Here is a 23,064-nt window from a genome sequence, read left to right on the forward strand (position 1 = left end):
TTCGAGTCCCGTCTGAGCCTCAGTCTCCTCATCTGCAAAATGAGGACTCGGTGGGACAATGTAGAGAAAGTCCTGAGCACAGAATCACTTGGTGCGCTGGTCACGGCGGTAAGGCTCACGATAGTGTTGGACTATTCACTCCGACCTTCCCCTGCTCTCTATGAAAGCATTTCTTTAGGACTGTTCTTTTTTATTTTATTTTTTAAAAAATTTATTTATTAGAAAGCGAGCGAGCCCGCACACTGGGGGGAGGGCAGGCCTGGGGACAGGAAAGGAGGACGAGCAGACCCCTTGCTGAGCATGGAGCCCAGTGCAAGGCTCGATCTCACGATCTCATGATCTCATGACCCTGAGATCAAGACCTGAGCCGGACACTTAATGGACGGAGCCTACCGGGCGCCCACCGCGGTGGACAGATGGAGTTTCAAACACAGCCCCTCTGGCCCTTGGCCTTGGTCAAGTCCCTCAGCCTCTGTGCCGGGGCTTCCGGTGCGGGCTCTAACCCTGCCGCCCCCTCCGTGGCTTGAAACGCAAGCATTTATGCTCTTCCTGCTCTGGAGGTCAGAAGTCCGACCCGGGTCGCACTGGGCTGAAGTCAAGGTGTCCGGTTGTATTCCTCCCGGAGGCTCTAGGGGACGATCTTTATCCTTGCCCTTTCGCCTTCCAGAGTCCCCTGTGTCCCTTGGCTCATGGCCCCTTCCTCCATCTTCACGGCCAGGCTTTCCCTGCTTACATCCTCCCTTTACTCCCCTCTGCTGTCCCCCTAGTCCAGGTTGAAGGCCCCTTGTGATTTTACTGGGCCCGCCTGGATAATCCGGGATAATCTTTCTATTTCAAAGTGGGTTGATTAGCAAATTTAATTCCATCTGCAACCCTGATCCTCCTTTCCCACGGAAAGTAACACATTCACAAATTCTGGGGGTTAGGACCAGGTGTCCTGGGGAAGCTTTCTCACCCACAAAGTGACAGAGGTGATCCCAACCTCTCTCCCCTGGGGGCCATTGGGAGGACTCCCAGAGTTGGTCCTGTATGCTTGGCAGTGGCCTGAAAATGCTGGTTGGCCCCGCCCAGAACACCTGCTGAGTACAAAGATCTGTTCCAAGGGCCCCCCAGAGTCACCAGGGATGGAAGATGTCACAGTTCCCGCCACAAAGGGGCTGGGATTGTGACTGGGGCAGTCTGTTGTGTAAGGTGTGCCCTTGGAGAGCAAAACAGAAACAGGGGACTTTTATCGACTCTTTTCGCTGGGTGGTCAACCCAGAAGGCTTCCACTGGGGGCAGATTTGATAAGAGGGAAGGACATATGCAGGGGACTGTCCTACGTCCCAGGGGTCAGGAGGGCATGACAAGGAAAAAACATGGTTCTGGGTCCCAGCCTCAGTGTAGCTGGGGAAATGGACCAGGGGCCCTCAGGGACCATAGGTGTGATGCGTGTTTGCATGGGCAAACCACGGTGGGAGCCAGCGATGGGCACAGGGGAGGGCTTGCCAAGCCGACTGACTTTGCTGTCGGTACAATTCTTCCTGTACTCGAAGTGACTGAGAGGGACAATCTCGTCTGCTCCTCAGAGCAACCCTATGAGGTGGGAACTATTCCTGTCCCATTTTTGGAATGAGAAAACTCAGGCTCAGGGAGGCTAAGTCCTCGCCTCATGTCACACAGCTCCCCTGGTCATGGGATTGGAGGCCAGGCGATCTGGCTTCTGGAGAAGGAAGGCTGGTGGTGCCCAGGCCGGGGTGGGGTGGGGGAGCTCCCTGGGGAGGTGGAGATCGCAGAACCCCTCATGGACTTTGGTGACCGTGGTGCCGCGTGGTTGGGACTTACGGGGAGAGCACTAGGGAGTCACAGAAGGATATTTACACAGTGCAGGACCAGACTGGGTTCCTGGAAGGTGAGGGGAGGCTGGTTTTCCGGCAGAATTCTCCACTTTGTGCAGGGCTCAGTGCTGCGGGGAAACCCCTCTGCCCAGCTTCCTGGGCCGCGTGAGGCCCACGCAAGTTTGCTCCCAGCATCCTGGGCCAGGCCGATTCCCGCTGCGGTGTCCGCTGCTCCGCTTCCCCGAGTCCCCCAGAGCCCTCCGGCCCAGATCCGCCACCTGATAGCACGATGCCAGCCAGCCACAAGGGTCAACTCCACGGCGTTTGACCTTCGTCCTGCAGAGATTAAACCAATTTCTAATTAATAGCTTGTAGGATTGATAGTTACCTTGGCATAGCTTGCAAGTAACTTAAAGCTTGTCCTCAGGAGGCCGGTCCATAAATAATGCTTAATTAGCTGGAGATTTTCCTGGGACAGCAGCTGTGTGCTGTTGGGCACAGGAGCTCAGGGACCTCCAATGTCTGGTTCGGAGGGAAGGGGATGCCGAAAGAGATACCCCAGTGAAAAAAATCTGCCTTTTCTTTTCCAAAACAACAGCCATATTCTCATCTCCACCGGTAGCTCCCAGAAGCCTTGCCAGGATTGGTCTCCCAGCTCTGCCACTCCTGGCCAGGCCCTTGACATTTCCAGGACCTCAGTGGCCCATTTGTAAGATGGGCCCATAGCTGGGGTCTGCAGCCCCTTGAGGACATGCTTAAATGCATGCAATTAAAAGGAAAAAACAAAACAAAACAAAAACCAGACTTTGGAGATTTTGGATTTGGAAACTGAGGCTGAGGAGTTGGGTGAGGAGTGATTTGGCATTGAGTACCGCTGGGTATTGCTATCGGGCACCCTCTCTGGAATGGCCCTGGCCGGCTTCCTGGGTGGGTGTGGCACCCGCGCCAGCATTCAGGGCCCCACACTCAGGAGGGTCCTGTTCTGAAATTCCTGCTGTTGCTGTCTTGTAATTCCCAATAATTTTTGAACTAGGGGGCCCTGCGTTTATATTTTGCGTGGGGCGCCACAAATGATGTGGCCGGTCCTCGTGATAGCCATGATTTATTTCATTCATTCATTCATTCATTCACATACTTGCAGGCACCTGATGACCGCGCCAGGTGCTGGGAATTCATCCTGAGAACCTACATTCTAGAATGTGTGTGTTGGGGAGCAAAGAACTAACTTAAAATTTCAGACAGTGACAAAATGCTGTCAAGGCCATAAAACAGGGTGATGTGAGGGAGAGGTTGAAATATTAGCTTCAGTGATGGGGAAGCTGCTGTTAAGCTGTGCCTTGCTGCGTTCCTGGGGTCCTTCTTAAACATCTGCGGTCATTTCTAGCTTCCCCCAAGCCCCACAAGGACTGGAATTAGTGGGGTCCGAGTAGGGGAGCCAGTGTGGGGGTTCCTTGGGCCTGGGGGAACCGTCTATCCCCACAGCCACCACCACTCCCAGTAAACCCAGAAGGCAAGTCTGGTAGGTGGGTGAGGAAAGGCCCTGCCTCAGTGGCTCTGGGTGGCTCCAAGTTCTGGGTCAGGCTCTGCGTCAGCCTGATGAGGGCTTCTTGAACTTTTGACCTTTCCACCCCAGCACAGGGAGGCCAGTTTCGATTCTCCCCGCTTCCCCCAGAGGGAGATGGTGGAGCCCAGAGATGCCAAGTGACTCATCCAAAAGTCACACAGCAAATCGACTCCAGAGCACACTGCCGGCCTGCCGGCCCCAGTCAAACTGCCTTCCATTCCCAATGGCAGTTCGGACACCTGGCGCTGCCAAGGGCAAGCCGTCCAGGGTTGTTCTGGGAGCTCCCTGGGATCCACGGCGGTCCTCTGCTCATAGGGGAGGTGGGGAGTGGCTGGGGGGCAGCCATGGGACCCGCTGGCATCTGCTGACACCCGGAGGAAGGGCCTCAGCCCCCCAGCACTTCTGCTTCCTTCAAGAGGGATGAGCTTCCCAGAAGGCAGTGCACCAAGGCAGGCATTTCCCCCAATCTGTCGGACAGAAAACCCAAAGCTGACCCCAGAGGCCCAGCCCTCGGGGCTGGAGGCTCCCCCCCAGGAGGCAGGGGATGGGGTCCCCAGCAGAGAGGCTGACCCCAGCTGGGTGGAAGCTGCCAGCCCCCAGGGATGCTCCTCCGGAGGAGGGAGGCTGCGCTCCAGCTGGGCCGGTGCCTGCCTGGGTGGGGGGGCGGCGGAGGGTTCACGCCGCGGCCAGCAGACTGGCTGCGTGTTGCAATGTCTGGTGGCGTTTGTGCAGCTGGGGTAACCTCAGGCCGGCGCGGACGAGCGTGTGTGGCGCGCAGGCCTAGCGGCCTGGAGGCTGCTGGCACCGCGCATCTCATTTACAGCTCCGGGTTCAGCCTGGGGCCAGCGGCGGCGCCCCTGACGTCAGGGGTTTGTTTACCGCTGGGCCGCGGGGAGGAAGCGTGGGCGGTCCCTGCGGCTGGAGGGGGACCCCGTCCACCCCCGCCCCTGCCCCGACCCCAAGCCGGCCTCCTCCCCGCCTCCCCCCACCCCGCTTCCCCCAAGCCCCAACCCCTATCCCCAGCCCGGCATCCTCCGCAAATCCCCCCCCACCCCGTCCCCGTCCCCGTCCCCAAGCTGGCCCTGCTCCCCATCAGTACCCCGATCCGCACCCCATCCCGGCCCTCCCCACCCCTATCCCCAACCTGGCCCCCCTCCCCTACCCTCTCCCCATCCCCGCCCCCGCACCCCAACACAGCCCATCCTGGTCCCCCCATCTCAAACCCTACCCCAGCCGCGCTCTGGACACCTCCCAGACGCCCCTCCACAACTCCTCACCCTCCTCACCTCCGGGACCACAGCCCCGCCCCCCCCCATCTACTCCCACTCCTCTCCCCTACCCTTTCCCTTCCTTTTCCACCGGCCAAATCGGATCCCGGCCCAATCCCCACCCAGGACTCCGGCCCAGCCCCGTCCCACCCCCTCCCGGGACCCCCGCGGGCCCCCACCCGACGCCCGCCCCCGGGCCCACTTTCAGAAAGACTTCCTGGAGCCTCCTGCCAGACCCGTTGAGGTTTCGCCCGCGGCTCCTCCTGCCGCCCCCTCCTGCCACCCCCCTCGCCCCATCATGTGAGGCAGACTTGCCTCCCCGCGCGTAGAGCGGGCTGGCGGCTCCTTACGCTTTGTTATTGGAAACTGGTGTGTTTACCAGCGGCGCGCTAGGTGGGTCGCCGGCCGGCCTGGCTGGCATCCAGGCACCCTCTTCCTGGGGAGGCTGCCCTTGCCACCTGGAACCGCTCCCTCACTCTCCGCCGCCCCTCCCCCGCACTTTGCTTCCCGGAGTGTTCTCCAAGTGGAAGGGACCGGGAATGGGAGTCGGGATCTTGCTCTCCCTGCATGCCTGGGACTTGCCAAAGCCGACCTTTCCTGGAGAGGGAGGCTCGGGGGCTTGGGGAATGACAACCGTTCTTCCATTTGCTTAGGCCTAACCCTCTGGGGGCCTCTTGGAACCCCTCTTCTGGCAGTCCAGTCCCATCCCCCTCCTCTTCCACCAGCTCTCCCCAACTGTCCCAGCATGGGGGGGGGGGCTCATTCATCTCATCTCTTGTCTGCCTGTGGACAGCAGCTCCTGACACCCACCCCCCTCCACTGCTCTGGTCCCACCCGCATTCCAAACGCCGGTCCAGCAGTAAGAACTGCTTCTGAAATCCAAGTCAGAGGCTGTCTTCCTTCTGGTCACGACCCTCAGAAGGACTTCGGTTCTCACTGGGAATAGAATTCACAGCCCCCCACACCCTTCCCAGCTACAGTTCCCAAATTCGGGTGTCCCACTCAGCTCTGCCCCTGGACCTCCCCCAACAGCCTGAGCTCATTCCCACCCCAGGGCCTTTGCACTGGTTGTTCCCTCTGCCTGGAAGGTTCTTTCCCCAGATGTCTGCGTCATTCCCTCCTTCACATCCCTCAAGTCTGCCCAAATGATTAACCTACCAGAGAGGGTTTCCCTGTTCCCCACTTCCTACCCCACGATCATGCCACTCAGCCCCCCTACAAAGCTTCCTGTTCCTCCCATGCACTTTGCCTGCTTTATATATTACATAGTCAGCTTGTTCCTATGTTCACTGTTCCCATCTTCCTCCTACACGCAGGAGAGCAAATGCCGGAAGAGCGGGATGAACTTATGTCCTGCTGTGTTCTAGGGCCTCCAACACTGCCTGGTGCATAGTCACCACTCAGTAATCCCCCTTGAATGTGTGCGTGAGTGAGTCAGGACAGGGAGCTTGGCTTTGTGAAGCTTGGCTTTGGGGTCTAGGTTGCAGCATCCCTTTGAAACCTGTGGTAGAACAGCCTGCATGAGTTACTCGGCCTGTCTGAGCTTTGTCCATCCACGGCACTTCTGGTCCCATTTCTCAGGCTGGTACTACTGAGGATGTATACTGTGCGAACACAGCTGGCTCTCCCCTCCCCCCTTCTCAGCACCTGCAGCTCAAGGTTAGGTGGGGTTCTCCACCCGGTGGAGGTCCAGAGGGAGGAACTGAGGTCATGGGGCTTCAGCTAATACTTCTGGCCCGAGTTTGCACACCCCTGGGTTTTGCCAAGTGTGGTCTAAGTGTAGACAGAAAGCGGTGCAGCCCTTGGGCCAGGCTCATCCATCAGCCCTGAGTGTCTGCCTGGAGGTGAGACGTTATGCTCTTCTGGAGAGTCAGCCCTCGAGAAAACACCGGAAGGTTTTCCCAGTGGTCCCGGAACCCGAGAGATTCACAGGGACCAACCCTGGCATGAGAGGGGACTCAGCCCCGTGGTCACATGTTGTTTCCAAACAGTTGCAGAAGACGTGGCTCTTGGCAGGTGGGAAGTAAGGTGGGGGGAGGGGAGGTGCCCTCTATCCTCAGGGACATAAGACTTCCATCGCGAAGGGACATGGGTGTCCCAGGTTCTGGGAGAGATCTGGAAAGTAAAAAAGCAAGGACATGCACAAGACTGTTTATACCATCTTTATTCGTAACTGCCAAAACCTGCCCCCGAGATGCCCTCCGGTAGGTGAAGGGATTCAGAAAGTGGGATATTATTCAGCCCTGAGAAGAACTGAGCTATCAAGGCATGAAAGGACATGGTGACACCCTTAAATGTGTGTTACTAAGTGGGAGAAGCCGATCTGAAGAAGGCTCTGTGTACTGTGATTCCAAGTACATGACATTCCGGAAAAGGCCGAACTGTGGAGACCTTAAAAGGGTCATTGTTGCCCCGGGTTGGAAGGAGGGAAGGACGAACAGATGGAGCACAGAGGATTTTGAGGGCAGTGAAACTACTCTTTTTTTTTTTTTTTAAAGATTTTGTTTATTTATTTGACAGACAGAGATCACAAGTAGGCAGAGAGGCAGGCAGATAGAGGGAGAGGAGGAAGCAGGCTCCCTACTGAGCAGAGAGCCGGATGCGGGGCTCGATCCCAGGACCCTGAGATCATGACCTGAGCCGAAGGCAGAGGCTTTAACCCACTGAACCAGGCAGCCCGAGGGCAGTGAAACTATTTTGTATGAGACTGCAGGGGGCGGATAGGATGTCATTAAACATTTGTCTAAACCCCCAGAATGTACACAGCCAGCAGTAAGCCCTCATGTCAGCTACGGACTCTGGGTGACGGGGATGTGTCGGCGCGGGCTCATCGGCTGGTGGGGGACGTTGGTAATGGGGAGGCCGTGCAGGAGTGGGTGCGGGGGTAAATCTCTGTATCTTCTGTTCAGTTTTGCTGTGAACCTAAAAACCCAGCCTCCAGCGGCCCCGTATCTATGGATCAGACACATCTTCTTGGTCCCAGTGGTCAAGGGCCGTGTGTCATTGGTCTCTACCTCAACCCGTCCCTGCTGCCACCCGCTCCTGGGGGCTCCGCTCCACCAGCCCTGAGGTGGCCCTAGGCTCCTGCCTTCATTTCTCCAGGACCACACTTCTGTGGCTGCCGCCTGGAAGGAGTCTCCTCTTTTCTCTGTGTGTCTCTCCTCTGTCTCTTTTATAAGGACACCTGTCATTGGATTTTAGGGTCCACCCTAATCCAGGGTGATCTCATCTCAAGATGCTTTAACTTAATTAATTACATGTGCAAAGACCCTTTTTCCCAGCGCGTGGGTATCAGGGATCAGAGTTGGATGTGCCTTCTTGGGGGACACAAGTCATGCTGTCACCGACCCGCAGGGCAGCTGTGAGCAACCGTTCTTCTCAAGGGCCTGGAACGGACACAGTACCTCCCTCCTAGAGCTGTCCGAGGACTAGGTGACAGACTGCAGCAGGGGTCCTTCATGACGCTCGTGGTGATCCCCGTGGTGCCCGAGGGCCAGTTCCAGACAGCACCGGGAGGCAGGAAGTCCGTCCAGCTCCAGGCTATGGTCAGGGACTTGCAGGAAGGGGACAGTGTTGCCTTAATCGCATGTGAGGAGCTCTGTAATAGTCCGCTCTAGCAGCGAGCCAGTCGTATCCAGAACCTTCTCGGCAGGCCCGCACAGGGAACAAAGGCAGCGCGAGGCTGTCCTTCCTGTCACTTGGGCAGCTCTTGTGCGGGAAGGGGAAGGGGGAGCCACCTCTAGCCTGTGTCCCGAGCGAAGAGGCCTGGTGCTTCCGCCACCTCTGACTCTCCGGGGTCAGGCGGCCGAGGTGGGACACGGGTAAGGAGCCTAAGGGCAAGACACAGACAGGGATGTGAGGAGTGTGGAAACGGGGCTCCTGGAAGGGAAGGTGGAAAGATGAGAAAGTCCAAAATGTGTCTAGGAGGTTTCCCATCACTGTCACTGATTTTTTTTTTTCACTGTCATTATTTGGAAACGTTTTCTTTGGAAGAAGGGCCGGTCGGCTGGGTGCGCGTGTGGGGGGCACAGGCTGGCACTCCCAGTGGGTGGGAGCTAGAGACAGCCCACTGGGGCTCATATCTAAGAAAACGCTTCTGTCCCGGAGAAGGAAGGGGTAAGGACCCGGACCGCTAGCCTTCAAACTTTTTTATTTTTAGCAACAGAATCTTTGTAGAAATGGCTGTTCTAGAAGATGAATCAAAGTACCCCAACGGGAGCGCCCAAGTGACTCAGCTTCTGCCTTCGGCTCAGGTCACGATCCGGGGGTCCTGGAATCAAGTCCCACGTCCGGCTCCCTGCTCAGAGGAGAGCCTGCTTCTCCCTCTTGCTCTGACTCTCCTCCCTGCTCGTGCTCTCACTCACTCTCTCTCTCAAATGAATACGTTACAAAAATCTTAATAAAAAAAAAAGGAAGTGCCATTGTTCTTCGGGACCTGGATGGTGCCTTCAGTTAAGCTCCCACCGACTCTTAGTTTTCACTCAGGTCCTGATCTCGGAGTCGTGGCGCCCAGCCCTGTGTTGGGCTCCACACTCAGCAGGGAGTCTGCCCTAAGACTCTCTCTCTGACCCCCCAAATCAATCAATCAATCAATAAATCTTTTCTTTAAAAACGTGGCCCTGCTCTTCGTGGCCAGCGGGAAGGGGCTGGGACCCTGGGACCCTGCCTCCCGAGCCTCCCACCCCTCAACAGCCCTCGAGGCTCCTTCCCGGATTCCTCAGGGTCCCCAGAGCTCGGTGTGGAAACCTCTCCCGGGACATCTTCCTGCAGGGCGCCCTGTAGCCCATCTGAGAGGTCGGACAGCACTGACCATGGTCTCCACCTTCGTGGGCCAGGGGTGTGGACGAAGGAAGGTCTAAGTCAGGGGGAAAGAGAGAAACGGAGAGGTCTTTAAGATCCCGCGGTTCTGCCCCCGGTCAGGCTGTGGCTAGAAGCAAGGCAGCCGAGCCCCGGTTGGGGTCTTCCAGGCCACTGTGGCCTCGATCACTACACTTTTACAGGGGGATAGTGGGATCGTCTGCAAGCAAGGGGTGGGGCTTTTTCTCTTCTTGGATTAAGAAGAAGAAGAAGAGCCAACATTGACTGTGTCCTTTCTACATCTCCCAAGCCACCCTTTGAAATTAATGACCTTGATTTATAGAGAGGCTCCGTGGGTTTGCCAAGTTCCTGGGACTCCCAAGTGGTAGATCAGAGAATTGAGCCCAGCCCGTCTGGCTCCCGAGCCTGTTCTAGGCCACTCTACCCAAAAGGTAGGGGATCTCTTTCTGGAAATGGACAGGACTCTGAAAGAGGGGAAAACTCAAAATTTAAGTCACCCTGGAGAGTACGCATTCACTCTCTCGGCCCTACCTGTCCACACACCTGCGCTCTGCTCATCCACCCCTTCCTGGCCACACTGAAGTTTGCTGTTTGCTCATTCTCGTCTGTCCACAAGGCTGGATTCTAATTAATGCCTAATTAATGTCCTCCCACTGGAGGCGCTCAGAGTGGAGGAGAGCTGTGCACCCTCTAAATGGTGACCCACACCCCCATCCTGTCACCCCGCCACCCTGCCATGGTTTGCGGTCTTGGGCGTGTTTTCTTCCTTCTCAGGAAGGCACCAACTCAGCATACTACTTTGCTCCAAGACATGGAGCCCACGAGACATGAGCTGTTCTGCTAAAGATCTTCCCAGGGACTTGGATCTTTCCGGGGCTGCCAATTATAAACAGATGCTCCTCCTGGGACCCACCCAGAGACCACCCAGCTCACGTCACTGTGGAGGGGGGCGGGTGCTTTCTGTGCTCTGCAGCTGAGCTCCAACAATGAATGCCAAGTCCTGGCACCCAAGCGAGCCACTTTGGGCAAAGAAGTCCAGGCTGGGTGGGGTAGAGTCACTCACTATTCTCTGGTCAGCAGATTTTTCTAGAGACTTCCCCGGGCCAACGCCATGTGACAACGTCAGCCGGCTTGTGCTCTGTGGCTGGCCCGTGCTGGGTACTAAGGTTACAAGATGGACAGAATGGACAGGAACAACCAGAGAAGCTTCAGAACTGAGGGTGCATTCAGGGAGGGTTCTGAAGGATGAATAGGAGTCCACAGTAGCCTTGGCATTTAAAACAGAGAAAAACAGCCTGTGCTGGGCACTAGGGAGGGAAACAGGGAACTGAGAATGAGTGAGATTTATTCCCTGCCCTCCAAGAGATGGGATCTAAAAGGGAGATGGTGACCACAGTGCACTTGGGGCCAAGGACAGGGTGTCATGCGTGAGCATAAATCCTGACTGTGGAGCCTCTGGGAACCTCCACACTCCTTCACACAACGATGGGGAGAGAGATCGAAATGGACAGAACCTCATGATGGAGGGGAGCTCCCGAGAGCAGCGCCGGGGGCCTGGGGAAGCAAGCAGGGCTGGGACCACAGTGCTGCATCACGTGTGTGAAGGAGCTGTCTGGGAGGATCTGTGCGGAAGCTTTTCTTCTGCTATCCTTCTTCAAGATCATAAATAATGGTAGCCGTCCTTTAGAGACAGTTTTCTCAGGACACCCAGGCATAAAGATGGAAACCACAGTCAGCCACGATCCCACCCGAGACAACCCACACTCTTACGTGGCCTGGCAACTTCTGTGAAAACGTTAAGCTTTTAGCGGCACCTGGGGGGGCTTAGTCGGTTAAGCATCTGACTCTTGATTTCAGCTCAGGCAGGTCATGATCTCAGGGTGGTAGGATCAGGCGCCACATCCGTCTTCCTGCTCAGTGGGGCTGGCAGGGGTGGGGGCAGGGAGTCTGCTTGCTTGTCCCTCTCTCTCTGCACCCCCACTCTCTCTTGCAAATAAATAAATAGATAAATAAAGTCTTTTCCCCCCAGCGTTAGATCCCTCAGCCTTTTCCTGCATCACGAACACTCATCCTTTAACGGCTGCAGGTGAGGGTCCATCAAGAGGCTGTGCTGATGTTCTCGGCTCTTTGTTTCCCTGGGAAATGATCATAGAGGGCATGTACTGAACACTTAGCGGGTGCCCGCTTCTTCGTGCTTAATCCCCAGGAGACCCCCATAAAGAAAGGCAGCAGCTTTTCTCCTACTGGGAGAGAGTGAATGCTGGTGAGAAACCTCGGTTCAGATCCCAGCTCTGTCACTCAGTTGCTGTGTGACCGCAGGCAAGTTGCTTAGCCTCTCTGGGCCGCAGTTTCATCATCTGTACAAGGGGCATAATATGGCTACCTCGTCCAGCCCCAAATTTAAGTGAAGTTCCCCCACTTACTCTTTATCTCACTCGCCATAATTTGTGCCCAATGGTTTTCTTGCCTGGTCACTGTCACCCTGGCTCCCTGAGGCGGGCAGTGTGCGCCTGCTGCCCCTGGGAGGCTGGAGGTCTCCCCCCCCCCCACCCCCCGCACACACACAGCTCGAAGGACGTGAGCAACCGTTCCCCCCAGAGGGGCAGGGAGGCCGAAAATGTAAAACCATCCTGAGCCCTAATGACAAGTCTGCCCCCTCCTCGGGCTGCTCGCCCCACGCTCCTCTCAGACCCCTGCCACCTGCCTGCCTGGCCTCTCCCTCGTTCTGGCGCTGGGTGGGACTCCTGTCCGGCCAACTGCCCCGGGTCACCCGCAGGTGACTCCAGGCGTGGACCACACGGGCAGGCCTGCTGGGTTGCCGCTCAGTGCCTCTGGGTCCTCAGAGGAATCTGGGCAGGGGCCTGGAGGAGGAGAGACCAGGAGGGGACAGCGGCAGGAGCAGCTCCAACTGTCCCTCCCCTCAGCTCTCTCCCGAACCTCCCACCCCAGACAACGAGCTCCGGGCCACCCAGCGAGGCTCACATGCCTGCGCCTGAGCCTCATTCTCCTCTGAGACTGACTCCTTGTCCCTTTCAAGGGCCTGAGCCTCTCACTTGACTCTACCTCACAGCTCAGCCCCAGGACGGTTTTGAGGCTCTGGGGAAATCCGGATCTCATGGAATCTTGGTCCAAGCACACTCTGTGTTGGAGGTTCTGGGACCCTAAATGGCCCAGTCAAGGGGGATGGGAGGGTCTCAGCCTTAAACCTCCTCCTGGCCCATCCCACCTGTGGCCCCGAACATTCTTTCACTCAGCAAACAGCACGTGCGCTCCTGGGCGCCAGAATATGAAAACGAACAAGCCAGACTTCGAGGCCCGCCGGGGGCTCGTGGGCTTACGGTGCGGCAGGCAGAGAGCAAGCCTGTCCTAGTGCCCGGGGAGAGGTGGGGGTCTGGGCACAGAGCGTAAGGAAGCCAGCCCCCCACGGCATCCTCAGCAGACCCCAAAAAGGAAATGGTCAAACCTGAGGGTCCTGCCTGGGCATATGCCCTGCCCATGGAAGACGAGGGGGGACCCAGCTTCCACTTTACCCCCTTCCCCTTACTCCAGCCCCTTTCCTCCCCAGGGGGCACTTCCAGCCATGTAGACAGTCCTGGCCTCCTTGGTTTCTGGCTGCTGGTTTTCTGGGCAGACCAAGGGTAGGGGGATTTAGACTCTACCCTCCTTGCCCGATCTGAGAACTGGGGGTTCAGAAAGAGTTAGTTAAGCCAGCCAGGAGCCCCTGGGCCCTTGGTGGCCCTTCTGCTGGAGCCCCATGCACACCTGCTTGTGATGAGAAACAACCTAAGGTCCCCAGAATGAAGGGCACCCTTTCCGTGCCACTGCTGCGGACGATCCGGACGATCCGAGGCGATCACTCGTGCTCCCAGGATACCCGCACTCGCCAACACCCACCCCTGGCTTGAAGCTTCCCTTGTCTCCACTTGTCCTGAAATTCTCAGAGTCCCCAGAGGCATTGCCTTCTGCCAGACCGTAGGGAACCATGCCCACTCCGTGGTCCTATTCCCCATAGGAGCTGGAGGTGGGATACTGCTGTTTGGGGACCAGAGCAGGAGAAAGGAGGCCAAGGATCCCTTCAGGCTGACATATTCAGAAATTCAGTGGAAGGGTGGTTGAATGATAGGAGAGAGTGAGTAGAAGGCAGAAAGGAGAGGAAGATGGATGGAAGGAAGGGAGGGAGGGAAGGAAGGAGGGAGGAAAGAAGGATGGATTGGGTGGGTGGATGGAAGAAGGGAAGGATGGATGGATGGACGGACGGACGGAATGACGGACGGACGACGGGTGGATGGATGGATGGATGGATGGATGTATAGGTGGAGAGATGGATGGATGGATGGACGGATAGGTGGATGGATGGACGGATAGACGGATGGATGTATAGGTGGAGAGATGGATGGATGGATGGACGGATAGGTGGATGGATGGATGGATAGACGGATGGATGGATGGAGGGATAGATGGGTGGATGGATGGATGGATGGATGGATGGATGGGTGGATGGATGGATGGATGGATGGATAGGTGGAGAGATGGATGGATGGATGGACGGATAGGTGGATGGATGGATGGATAGACGGATGGATGGATGGAGGGATAGATGGGTGGATGGATGGATGGATGGATGGATGGATGGATGGATGTATAGGTGGAGAGATGGATGGATGGATGGACGGATAGGTGGATGGATGGATGGATAGACGGATGGATGGATGGAGGGATAGATGGGTGGATGGATGGATGGATGGATGGATGGGTAGGTGGGTGGATAGACGGATGGATGGATGGATGGATGGATGGGTGGATGGATGGATGGATGGATAAGTGGATGGACGGATGGATGGATGGACAGATGAATGGACAGGTGGATGGGTGGTCAGACAGGCAGGTGGGTAACAGGGAGGATGGAAGGAAACTGAGTGACAATGACCTCAAGGCAAGGGTGAGGTTTGGTGGCGTGGAGGGTGCTTACACCCAGCTGCCTTCCTAAAACAGATGTTTGTTTTCTTCTTCCCGAAATGACTCTCCCTGCCTCTCCTGCAGGGGCACATTCTTAGTCTGTTTTTAGTTCAACAGACGAGAAAGTATTCCTTGGAGCCTGTCTAATTGCAGACGGTTTGCCCTTGATGGGCTCTTGTGGTCACGGAGAGCCACGGATGGAATCCTTCCTTCTGAAACCCTTCCTGTGTTTGAAGACTTCAATTACAAGAAGTAAAGTGCTTCGACTAGGTGGGGTCTTCAAACCGGGCTTTCCCAGGGATGTTTCCGGAGGTGGGAAAAAAAAAATACTTTTATTCTCTTTTTTAAAATACTGCAAAAGCCTTAAAAACACTAATAAAAAGAGCAAATCCACTGGGAGACCCCCCAGCTCTCTTGTGTATCCCGTCAGCTACACCCTTTGGGGGCCCTTTCCGCTTGAGTAAAAGTTCTGAGATTTTAAGGTTGATAAACTGTTCCCACCTCCAACTACTTGTCTGTGTGACTTTTGTCCCTCCTGTGTCACAAAGCAGACTGGAGAAATCCACTGGATTCTGGGCTGGTGTATGGGGAGCCCCCTCTGTAACTCGCACTCGAAAATGTTTGCCCGCCCAACGCAGCTTCTCTCTTCTCATTAGTTGTTTCTAGAGGAAGAAAATACGCAGCTAGACGTGTGATTGCTTCCTTTCCCTTGTTTCACACCCTTTATTTTTCAAGGGGGAATTTCTTTTTTCTTTTCTTTTTTTTTTTTTTAAAGATTTTACTTATTTGAGAAAGAAAGAGAGAGAGAGCATAGGTTGGGGGGAGGGACAGAGGGAGATGGAGAGAGAGAAGCAGGGAGCCCGACGACATGGGGCTCGATCCCAGGACCCTGGGATCATGACCTGAGCTGAAGCCAGACACTTAACCGATAGCCACCCAGGCGCCCCTTGAGGAGGAATTTTGTTGGTAATTTTGGAAAGGAAGAAGAAACAAAAATAGAAACCCATTAGACTAATCCCAAAGAAAACCTCATCTCTGCCTTTTTTTTTTTTTTGAGATTTTATTTATTTATTTCAGACAGAGAGAGAGAGGAGGGGCAGGGGGGAAAGAGAGGGACAAGCAGACCCCATGCTGGCTGCCAACTCCGTCTCTCAGCCCCAAGATCATGACCTGAGCCAAAATCAAGAGTTGGCTGCTTAACCGACTGAGCCTCCCACGTGCCCTTCTTCCTTTTTCTGATGCCATCGGGCCCCATTCTGTCCCTCTGCGCCGGGGATTCGTAGTTTCCCGTCTTCAGGCCCTTTTACCAACAGGGGCCTCTCTGGACCCACGACGTGTCATGTCATGGGGAGGTAGGTGGGTTGTTTTTGCTTAGGTCAAGGTTGAGAATTAGCCGGACTTCTCTTCTGCGCCTTTTATGGCCGCCATTCATAAATTTGCCCCACCCCTTAGGAATCCATTCATCGGCCCTGTCAGGGTCTTCTCCCCGTGTAGCGGGTCCCATGTTCATTACCAGCGTGGGGGTGGGGGAGGGGAGCGGCCACATCTCCTGCTCAGTGGGAGCCTGGCCCCTCTCTCCGTGCCCTCCTTCCCAGAGGGACCGCAGATAGGTGGGGAGCTCCACTTTGCCTCCGGGGGCCTCGCGGCCAGGACCTTCCAGTCCATTCTGGCGGCTTGTGCTCATAAACCTGGCTCTGGCTGTAATGGGAGAGAAGACCGGCTTGTTCTTGGGAGCGTTCCGGAGCACCGTAGAGAAGGAGTTCCGCTGTGGCTTCTGGGATGGAGCTGGCAGGGAGTGTCCCGTGGAAAGCAGCACCTAAGCAGGACTTGTAAATAAGGCTCAATCGATCGGTCCTAAGCGGGCTCGGAAAGAACTCGTTGGTTTCAGAATAGGCTCGATCCCTTTGGGAAAGCCTATTGTCGATCCGCTTTGCAAACCCTCTTTGGAGGCAATCCGGGAGCCCGGTCACTTCACTTGCCAATTCCTCGGGCAGATCGCTGATTTCTGATGCCAACAACTGAATCACAATGGCTTCCTCCATGACCACTTACTCGGGGCTGTCATCCTCTCCTTCCAGATCGTTCTCTGGGGCCGGACTGAGAAATGCCTGAAGGAGACGACGGAGGAGATCCGGCAGATGGGCACCGAATGCCACTATTTCATCTGTGACGTGGGCAACCGGGAGGAGGTGTACCAGACGGCCAAAGCTGTCCGGGAGAAGGTAAGTAGCCTGGAGGGGTCCGGCCTCAGTTCAGCTGGACCCAGGAGAAGGCCAGCCAAAGAGATCAGTCTGGCCTGGGAGAGAGTGTTGCTTACGGCAGGCTGGCTGTTTCCATCTTTGGGGACTCTCCCGGGAAGCTGGCCCATGCTGTGTGTGCACGTGTGTGTTGCTCAGGGCGGGGATTAGGGGTGTGGGTTGATTGCGTAACACCTGTTGTCCCCTTTGGAAGTTCAGACCTTGTGAGTTTCTGTCCCAGAGTCTGGGGGCAAACATCCCATTGTCCTCTGGGAAAATCCTTGTCCTGACTCCAGCAATCTGTTTGCACTGAATGAGCTCTCAGGGAGCAAAACCCACCCCGTTTGGTATCTGGCACACGGCGAACGTCAGCTGCTTCCATGTAACAATAACCTCCCTTGTCGTAAACCTGCTCTGTGCCATAAAGTCTTTGGGACCCTCAGATCGACCTGGGATGGCAGGCAGCCCGGTCTCAGCAATCCAGGTTGATGCCTGGAGAGATCGTGTGGCTGTCGGCGGGGGCGCACGGTGAGTGTGGAGAGGGGGCAGGTCCCTCTGCCCTAAAGGCCCCGCGGCTCCCCCTGCCTGCAGGTGGGCGACATCACGATCCTGGTAAACAACGCTGCCGTGGTCCACGGGAAGAGCCTCATGGACAGTGACGACGACGCCCTTCTCAAGTCCCAGCACATCAACACCCTGGGCCAGTTCTGGGTAAGGGCCATCCTGGGCCACAGCCAGCCCCCGGGTGTGACACTCCCGGCTGCCGTTTGGGCGTGCGGAGGGGCTCACGGGGGCGGGGGCCTGTGGACGTCCGAGAAAGTGGAGGTCAGTGCCCTGTAGCGGGCGGGCCCCGGCCGCCTCCCCTCCCGTCCTAGGGGAGCTCATGATCCGGGAGGCACGGGTGCCCGTCCTGGCCCGGTGTAGAGGGGCAGCTGGAGGCGGCGGCCCCACACTGACCTCCCGCCCGCCCTCAGACCACCAAGGCCTTCTTGCCGCGGATGCTGGAGCTGCAGAACGGCCACATCGTGTGTCTCAACTCCGTGCTGGCGCTCTCCGCCATCCCCGGCGCTATTGACTACTGCACGTCCAAAGCCTCGGCCTTCGCCTTCATGGAGAGCCTGACCCTGGGGCTGCTGGACTGTCCAGGGGTCAGTGCCACCACGGTGCTGCCCTTCCACACCAGCACCGAGATGTTCCAGGGCATGAGGGTGAGGTCAGTGAGCGGGGGACTCGCCTCCCCACCCCCCACCACCCCGGGCACGGCCCCCAGCAGAGAGAACGGAGTGTCCGTCCAGGAACAGCGAGGGTGAATCCCAAAAGTCTTATGTGGATCGAAAGAAGCCAGAGGCGGGAGAGGGCATGCTGTGTGATCGCTCCCTAAGAAGCTCTAGAGGCCGGCCACGGGGCTGGAAACCAGAGCAGTGGCCGTCCCTCGAGGGCTGGGGACATAGCTTAGGAGGAGACCCAAGGGAACTTTCTAGGCTTTTAAAAATGTTCTCTCCTCCTGATCTGAGCGGTGATTACGTAGGTGAAAACGAGTCAGGCTATACACTAAAGATGTATGCCTTTTTATTATATGCAAACTACAGCTCAATTTTAAAGAAATACCGAAGCCAGTCAAAGGGATTGGGAACCATGGCTTTAGAGCTCATGCTTCCGTGCCAGCTCTCCTCTACCTGTGATGTCCCCTGCCGCCCTGGGTCCAGTTAGCGCCCACTGCAAGCCTCCACTGCTCCTCTGTAAAACGGGATGATGAGAGGGGCATCTGGGATGGCTCATTCGGTTAAGCGTCCCACTCTGGATCCGTGCTCCGGTCAGGATCTCAGGGTCATGAGATCGAGCCCCATATCGGGTTCCACACATTCTCCCTCTTACTTTGCCCCTTCCTCCCTACCCGGCTTTCTCACTCGCTCTCCAGAAAGGAAGGAAGGAAGGAGGGAGAGAAAGAAAGAAAGAGAGAGGAAGGAAGGAAAGAAAGAGAGAAAGGAAGGAAGGAAGGAATGGAGGGAGGGAGGGAGGGAGAGACGGTGAGGAGGTCCACACCTAGGTTCTGCGATAAGGATAAAATGGGACCTGCCACACAACACCACGTCCGTATACAGTAAGAGCCCAATAATTGGTGCTAAAATGACGACGGTTTGTGAAGCCGCATAAGGTCATGGAGAAATGAAAATGCGGAATTATCCAATAGCTGCTTTCTTGCTTCCTGCAATACAGCACCCGGTTACAAACTTCCCTACCGAATCCGGTGCATCAGCTTCGTCCCCAAACGAGGAGGGCGTGGAGGGTCCTCGTGGGAATCGAATGAGTCGGCCGGCGGAGGGCCTTTCGCAGAGCACAAGCCATGTGGGGTCCCTCCTTCTCCCCGAGCTGTTAGTATTAAGAGTCATTTGGCGACACCCCCAGGTCTCTGGATTCGCAAAACCTTGAGGCAGTTTTGCCGACTCCCTGAGCCATACTCGCTGGTCTGTAAGACTGGACAGCCCACCTCCCTCTGGGGCTCGTGCGGAGGGGTCGAAGCGACACACGGAAGGTTCTGGCGCAAAGCCTGGCCCACAGACCCCCAGTAATGAACTGCTGCTCTCCTGCCCTCGCCGTCAGCAAGCATCTCTGAGAAGCCATATGTGATCTAATCTTCCTCGCTGGTCACCCCTTCGGTGCGCCACCAAAATTTCCACCTGCTGGACATGCGGAGCACCGTGGATTCTGTATGTAGAGGAGGTTCGATACATGACAGTTAATGTCCCATGTTGGCTCCCCCTGCCCTAACACATCTCAGTTTGGCTTCTTTTCTTCTGGGTATACAGGAGGTGCTCTGTAAATGCATATTGGATGGAAGAGCAACAGGGCAATCGGGGGTTTCAGCTGGGCTCCAGGACACAGAAGTAGGTGGGATATGAGCGGGCCTCTGGCAGGGTGTCTGCCTCACCTCTGGCGGTCTCCTCTCCAGCAAGGTTCCCCAAGCCATGTTTTTCTGCAGTGGTTCCAAGTGTGGACTCACACAGCCTCGGGCCAGCTCCGTGGGACCTGGACAAGTCACTTTAGCTTTTCTGTGCCTTGGTTTCATCTCTAAGAAGGGATGGGTAATGTAGCCCCTGCTTCACGGGCTAGGGGAGCCCCGAGATGGGACTCCACTGGCCTGCCCGACAAGCAGTAATCTCCAGGTGAAGGTTAGACACCTGCGGGTGTGTGGCTGAAACCCAAGGAGCTGGAGGAAGAGTCAGAAAAGGATAATTGCTGTCTAACCAACTCCCACTTCTCAAAGGAAAAAAGAAGAAGAAGAAAATCACTGGCTTCCTCCCCAACCATGAAAAAACAGATGGGCTTTCTGGCAAAGTCTTGGGGACCCATCTCACCCACTGGGCGGGGGGAAGGAGAACGACCCTCCAGCGGCTGTGCTGGCATCCGTCAGGTTCTCCTGCAGGGGTCTTACTAGGAAGGGCCCCCCTGAACCCCCAGAGCTTGGCCCATGCTCCCCGCCTTCCCTTCCTCCAAGGAGTGAGCAGGACCGGCCCAGGTCGGGGCTGGGAAACCAGACTGGGCACTGTGTCTGTAGGGATCCAGCCTCCGTGAGCAGTCCTCTCCGCAGGCCCCCGGGAGCTGCCCTTCTAGACTGCAGCAGGGCTGGGAGCATCTTGGCTGCACCTTGGTTGGGAATGGGTGTCCGGACGCCCACGGGTTCTCTGACACCAACCCAGCCCATGCTTGTGTCCTAAGAGTTGCCTTTGCTCAAGGTAACGTCAGCTCTGAGTGACTTACCTAAGCCCTAAGTGCTTCTGGGGCCCCAACAGCACGCAAGCCCTTACGGGGGGGATCACGGTCAGCCCTGGGCCTATGGGCCCACAGGGGCGAGGACAGACTTTTGGCCTGGGGCCCCTGCTGGCCTGGCTTGAATCCTTAGGGCCTCCCCTAATCTCCCCAAAGCCTCAGTTTCCTTGTCTATACATGGGAGCAAATGACTCCTGTTTCGTTCCGCACGGGTCGGGCACTAGGGGTGTTATCACCACGTGGGGCTCAGGTCACAGGCCTTCAAACAGGCATGAGAAAGCTCCCAGCGTTGGCGTGTTCCGTCGTTCATTTACCAACCCCTCGGAAAGCGTTCTGTCCGCGTTTGGAAGGCCAGGTCAGTGAATCCGCGAATCAGCGAGGGAAGCAGCGAGCCGGGCAGAGAGGGGCGATCCCGCCGACCCCGGCCTCCGACGGGATGAGCAGGACACATCTGGGGAAGAGCGGACTGTTTCGTGTCCATCCGTTCCGCGAGCACTGATTGAGCACCCCTGTGGACTAGACTCTGCACAGAGGGGAGAACACAGACAGCAAGATCAACCAGCCCTCTGCCCTCGTGGAACTCACAGTCCGAGGGGGGAGACAGGCCAAGCACAAGGAGACGGACAGACAGGCAAGGCCCTTCCCGAGGTGGCCAGAGCAGTCCAGGGAATTAGCAGAGGGAGGAGAGCAGAGGCCACCCCAAGTGGATGGGCTGAAAACCCTCTCGAATGGGGCTGCCGGCAGAGAGTTTCAGTGGCAAGAACAGAAAGGTTGGCCAAGGTTGCTGGAACAGAGTGACACGGAAGAGGGGTCAGGCGGCAGGTGAGCGGGGCCCACACGGAGCAGGGCCGTGGAGGGCCCTAGAGCCCTTGGGAAAGGCAGGGCCAAGCAGACACAGGATTGGAGTGACATTTTATTTTATTTTATTTATTTATTTATTTTAAGATTTTATTTATTTATTTGACAGAGATCACAAGTAGGCAGAGAGGCAGGCAGAGAGAGAGGAGGAAGCAGGCTCCCTGCGGAGCAGAGAGCCCAATGTGGGGCTCGATTCCAGGACCCCGAGATCATGACCTGAGCCGAAGGCAGCGGCTCAATCCACTGAGCCACCCAGGAGCCCCGACATTTTATTTTATTTTTAAGATTTTATTTATTTATTTGACAGAGCGCACATGCACACAAGCAGGGGGAGCAGCAGAGGGAGAGGGAGAAGCAGAAAGCCTGATCCGGGGCTCGATCCCAGGACCCCGGGATCATGACCTGAGCTGAGGGCAGCCACTTAACCGACTGAGCCACCCAGGCGCCCCTGGAGTGACACTTGAAAGGATCCCTGGGAAGCATTTTGGAGAATGGGTCCCAGGGGATGGGCTACAAGACCTCCATTCTCAAGGGCAGGCTCACTGGGGAGAAAAGGAGGGGGAGGGCTCCCAGCGCTCCTGGGGACAGCCGGTGGGGTGGGCAGAGCCTTCCAAAGGGGACTCCGGTCTTCCAAACAGCAGAGGGATGGCCAGATTGGTTAGCCACGGAGGAGGCCAGCAGAAGCATGGGCTTCTCTAGCAGAATCCCCTATGGCTTCTTCCTGCGTCAGGTTCCCCAACCTCTTCCCACCGCTGAAGCCTGAGACGGTGGCCCGGAGGACGGTGGAAGCCGTGCAGCTGAATCAGGCCCTCCTCCTCCTTCCGTGGACCATGCACGCCCTCATCATCTTGAAAAGGTAAGCACTGGGGGTGGGGGGTGGGGGATGGACATTCGGAGACAGGCTCCTGCTGGCCATTCCCCTTCTGCCAGGGAACCCTGGTGGGGAGGAGGCGGCAGGCAGGAGAAAGGACTCTGTGATCGATTAGTCATGTCTGCCGTGGGCACAAAAGTGAGCACAGTCGGCCTGCGTGCCGGGGGTTTCCTACACTTAGGATGGAGCCGCCGTTTTGAAACTTGTGGGTCTTGGGACTCCTTTACGATCTCAAAAATTAGGGGGAACCAAAGCTCCCCCCTCCTTTTTTTTAATGTGAGTTGTCTCTATTCTTAGTTCCCGTATGAGGCATTAAAACGGAAAAAGGTTTACAAGATTTATGTATTTGTTTATATTTAAAATATTTGCTCGTGTATAAACAGCAGTAATAAATCCATGTCCATCCCTTGTTCACAGAAATAGGATGTATTTATAAAAAGGGTATTTTCCACCAAAAAGAAAAAGTAGCAGGAAGAATGGCATTGTTTTGCATTTTTGCAAAGTTTTTTTATTGCCCGACTTAATTGGAGACAACTGGACGCCTCGATCTGCTTCTGATTTTAATCGGTTACGATGTCACGTGGCATGTCGCCTCCAGAAAACCCAGCTGCATGTGGGAGAGAGGCATGCAGAGGCAAAACCGTCTTAGTCTTATGACAAAAACAGTTTGTTCTCTGAAGAGGTTTCAGGTGTCCCCCAAGGGTTCCTGGGCCACGCTTTGAGAACCACTATTCTGGAGACTAGTACTTGGCCCCAACGTTCAGGAAGTTCAATCTAATGGGGGAAAACAGGGATCTCAGTGTTTGGGATTCCCGGAAGTGCTCCAGGGCTGGTCAGATGGGATGTACCAGGAGGTCGGCTTTAAAGAGGAGATCATCCTCCTTCAGAATCGTCCCAGCATCCCATT

The 23,064-nt window shown here is 56.3% G+C and overlaps 1 protein-coding gene across 1 annotated transcript in view; it reads left to right on the forward strand.

The window, feature by feature from the left end:
* The window catches only part of DHRS3 (dehydrogenase/reductase 3), a 37,953-nt gene that overhangs the window by 13,041 nt on the left and 1,848 nt on the right, over nt 1-23,064 (forward strand). The window contains exons 2-5 of the mRNA XM_046007002.1: nt 16,502-16,645; nt 17,252-17,371; nt 17,635-17,873; nt 22,017-22,142. Coding sequence (XP_045862958.1) covers nt 16,502-16,645; nt 17,252-17,371; nt 17,635-17,873; nt 22,017-22,142 — 629 coding nt within the window. The remainder of the gene's footprint in view (nt 1-16,501; nt 16,646-17,251; nt 17,372-17,634; nt 17,874-22,016; nt 22,143-23,064) is intronic.

The sequence above is a fragment of the Meles meles genome, chromosome 1, assembly GCF_922984935.1.
Source record: "Meles meles chromosome 1, mMelMel3.1 paternal haplotype, whole genome shotgun sequence".
NCBI lineage: Eukaryota > Metazoa > Chordata > Mammalia > Carnivora > Mustelidae > Meles > Meles meles.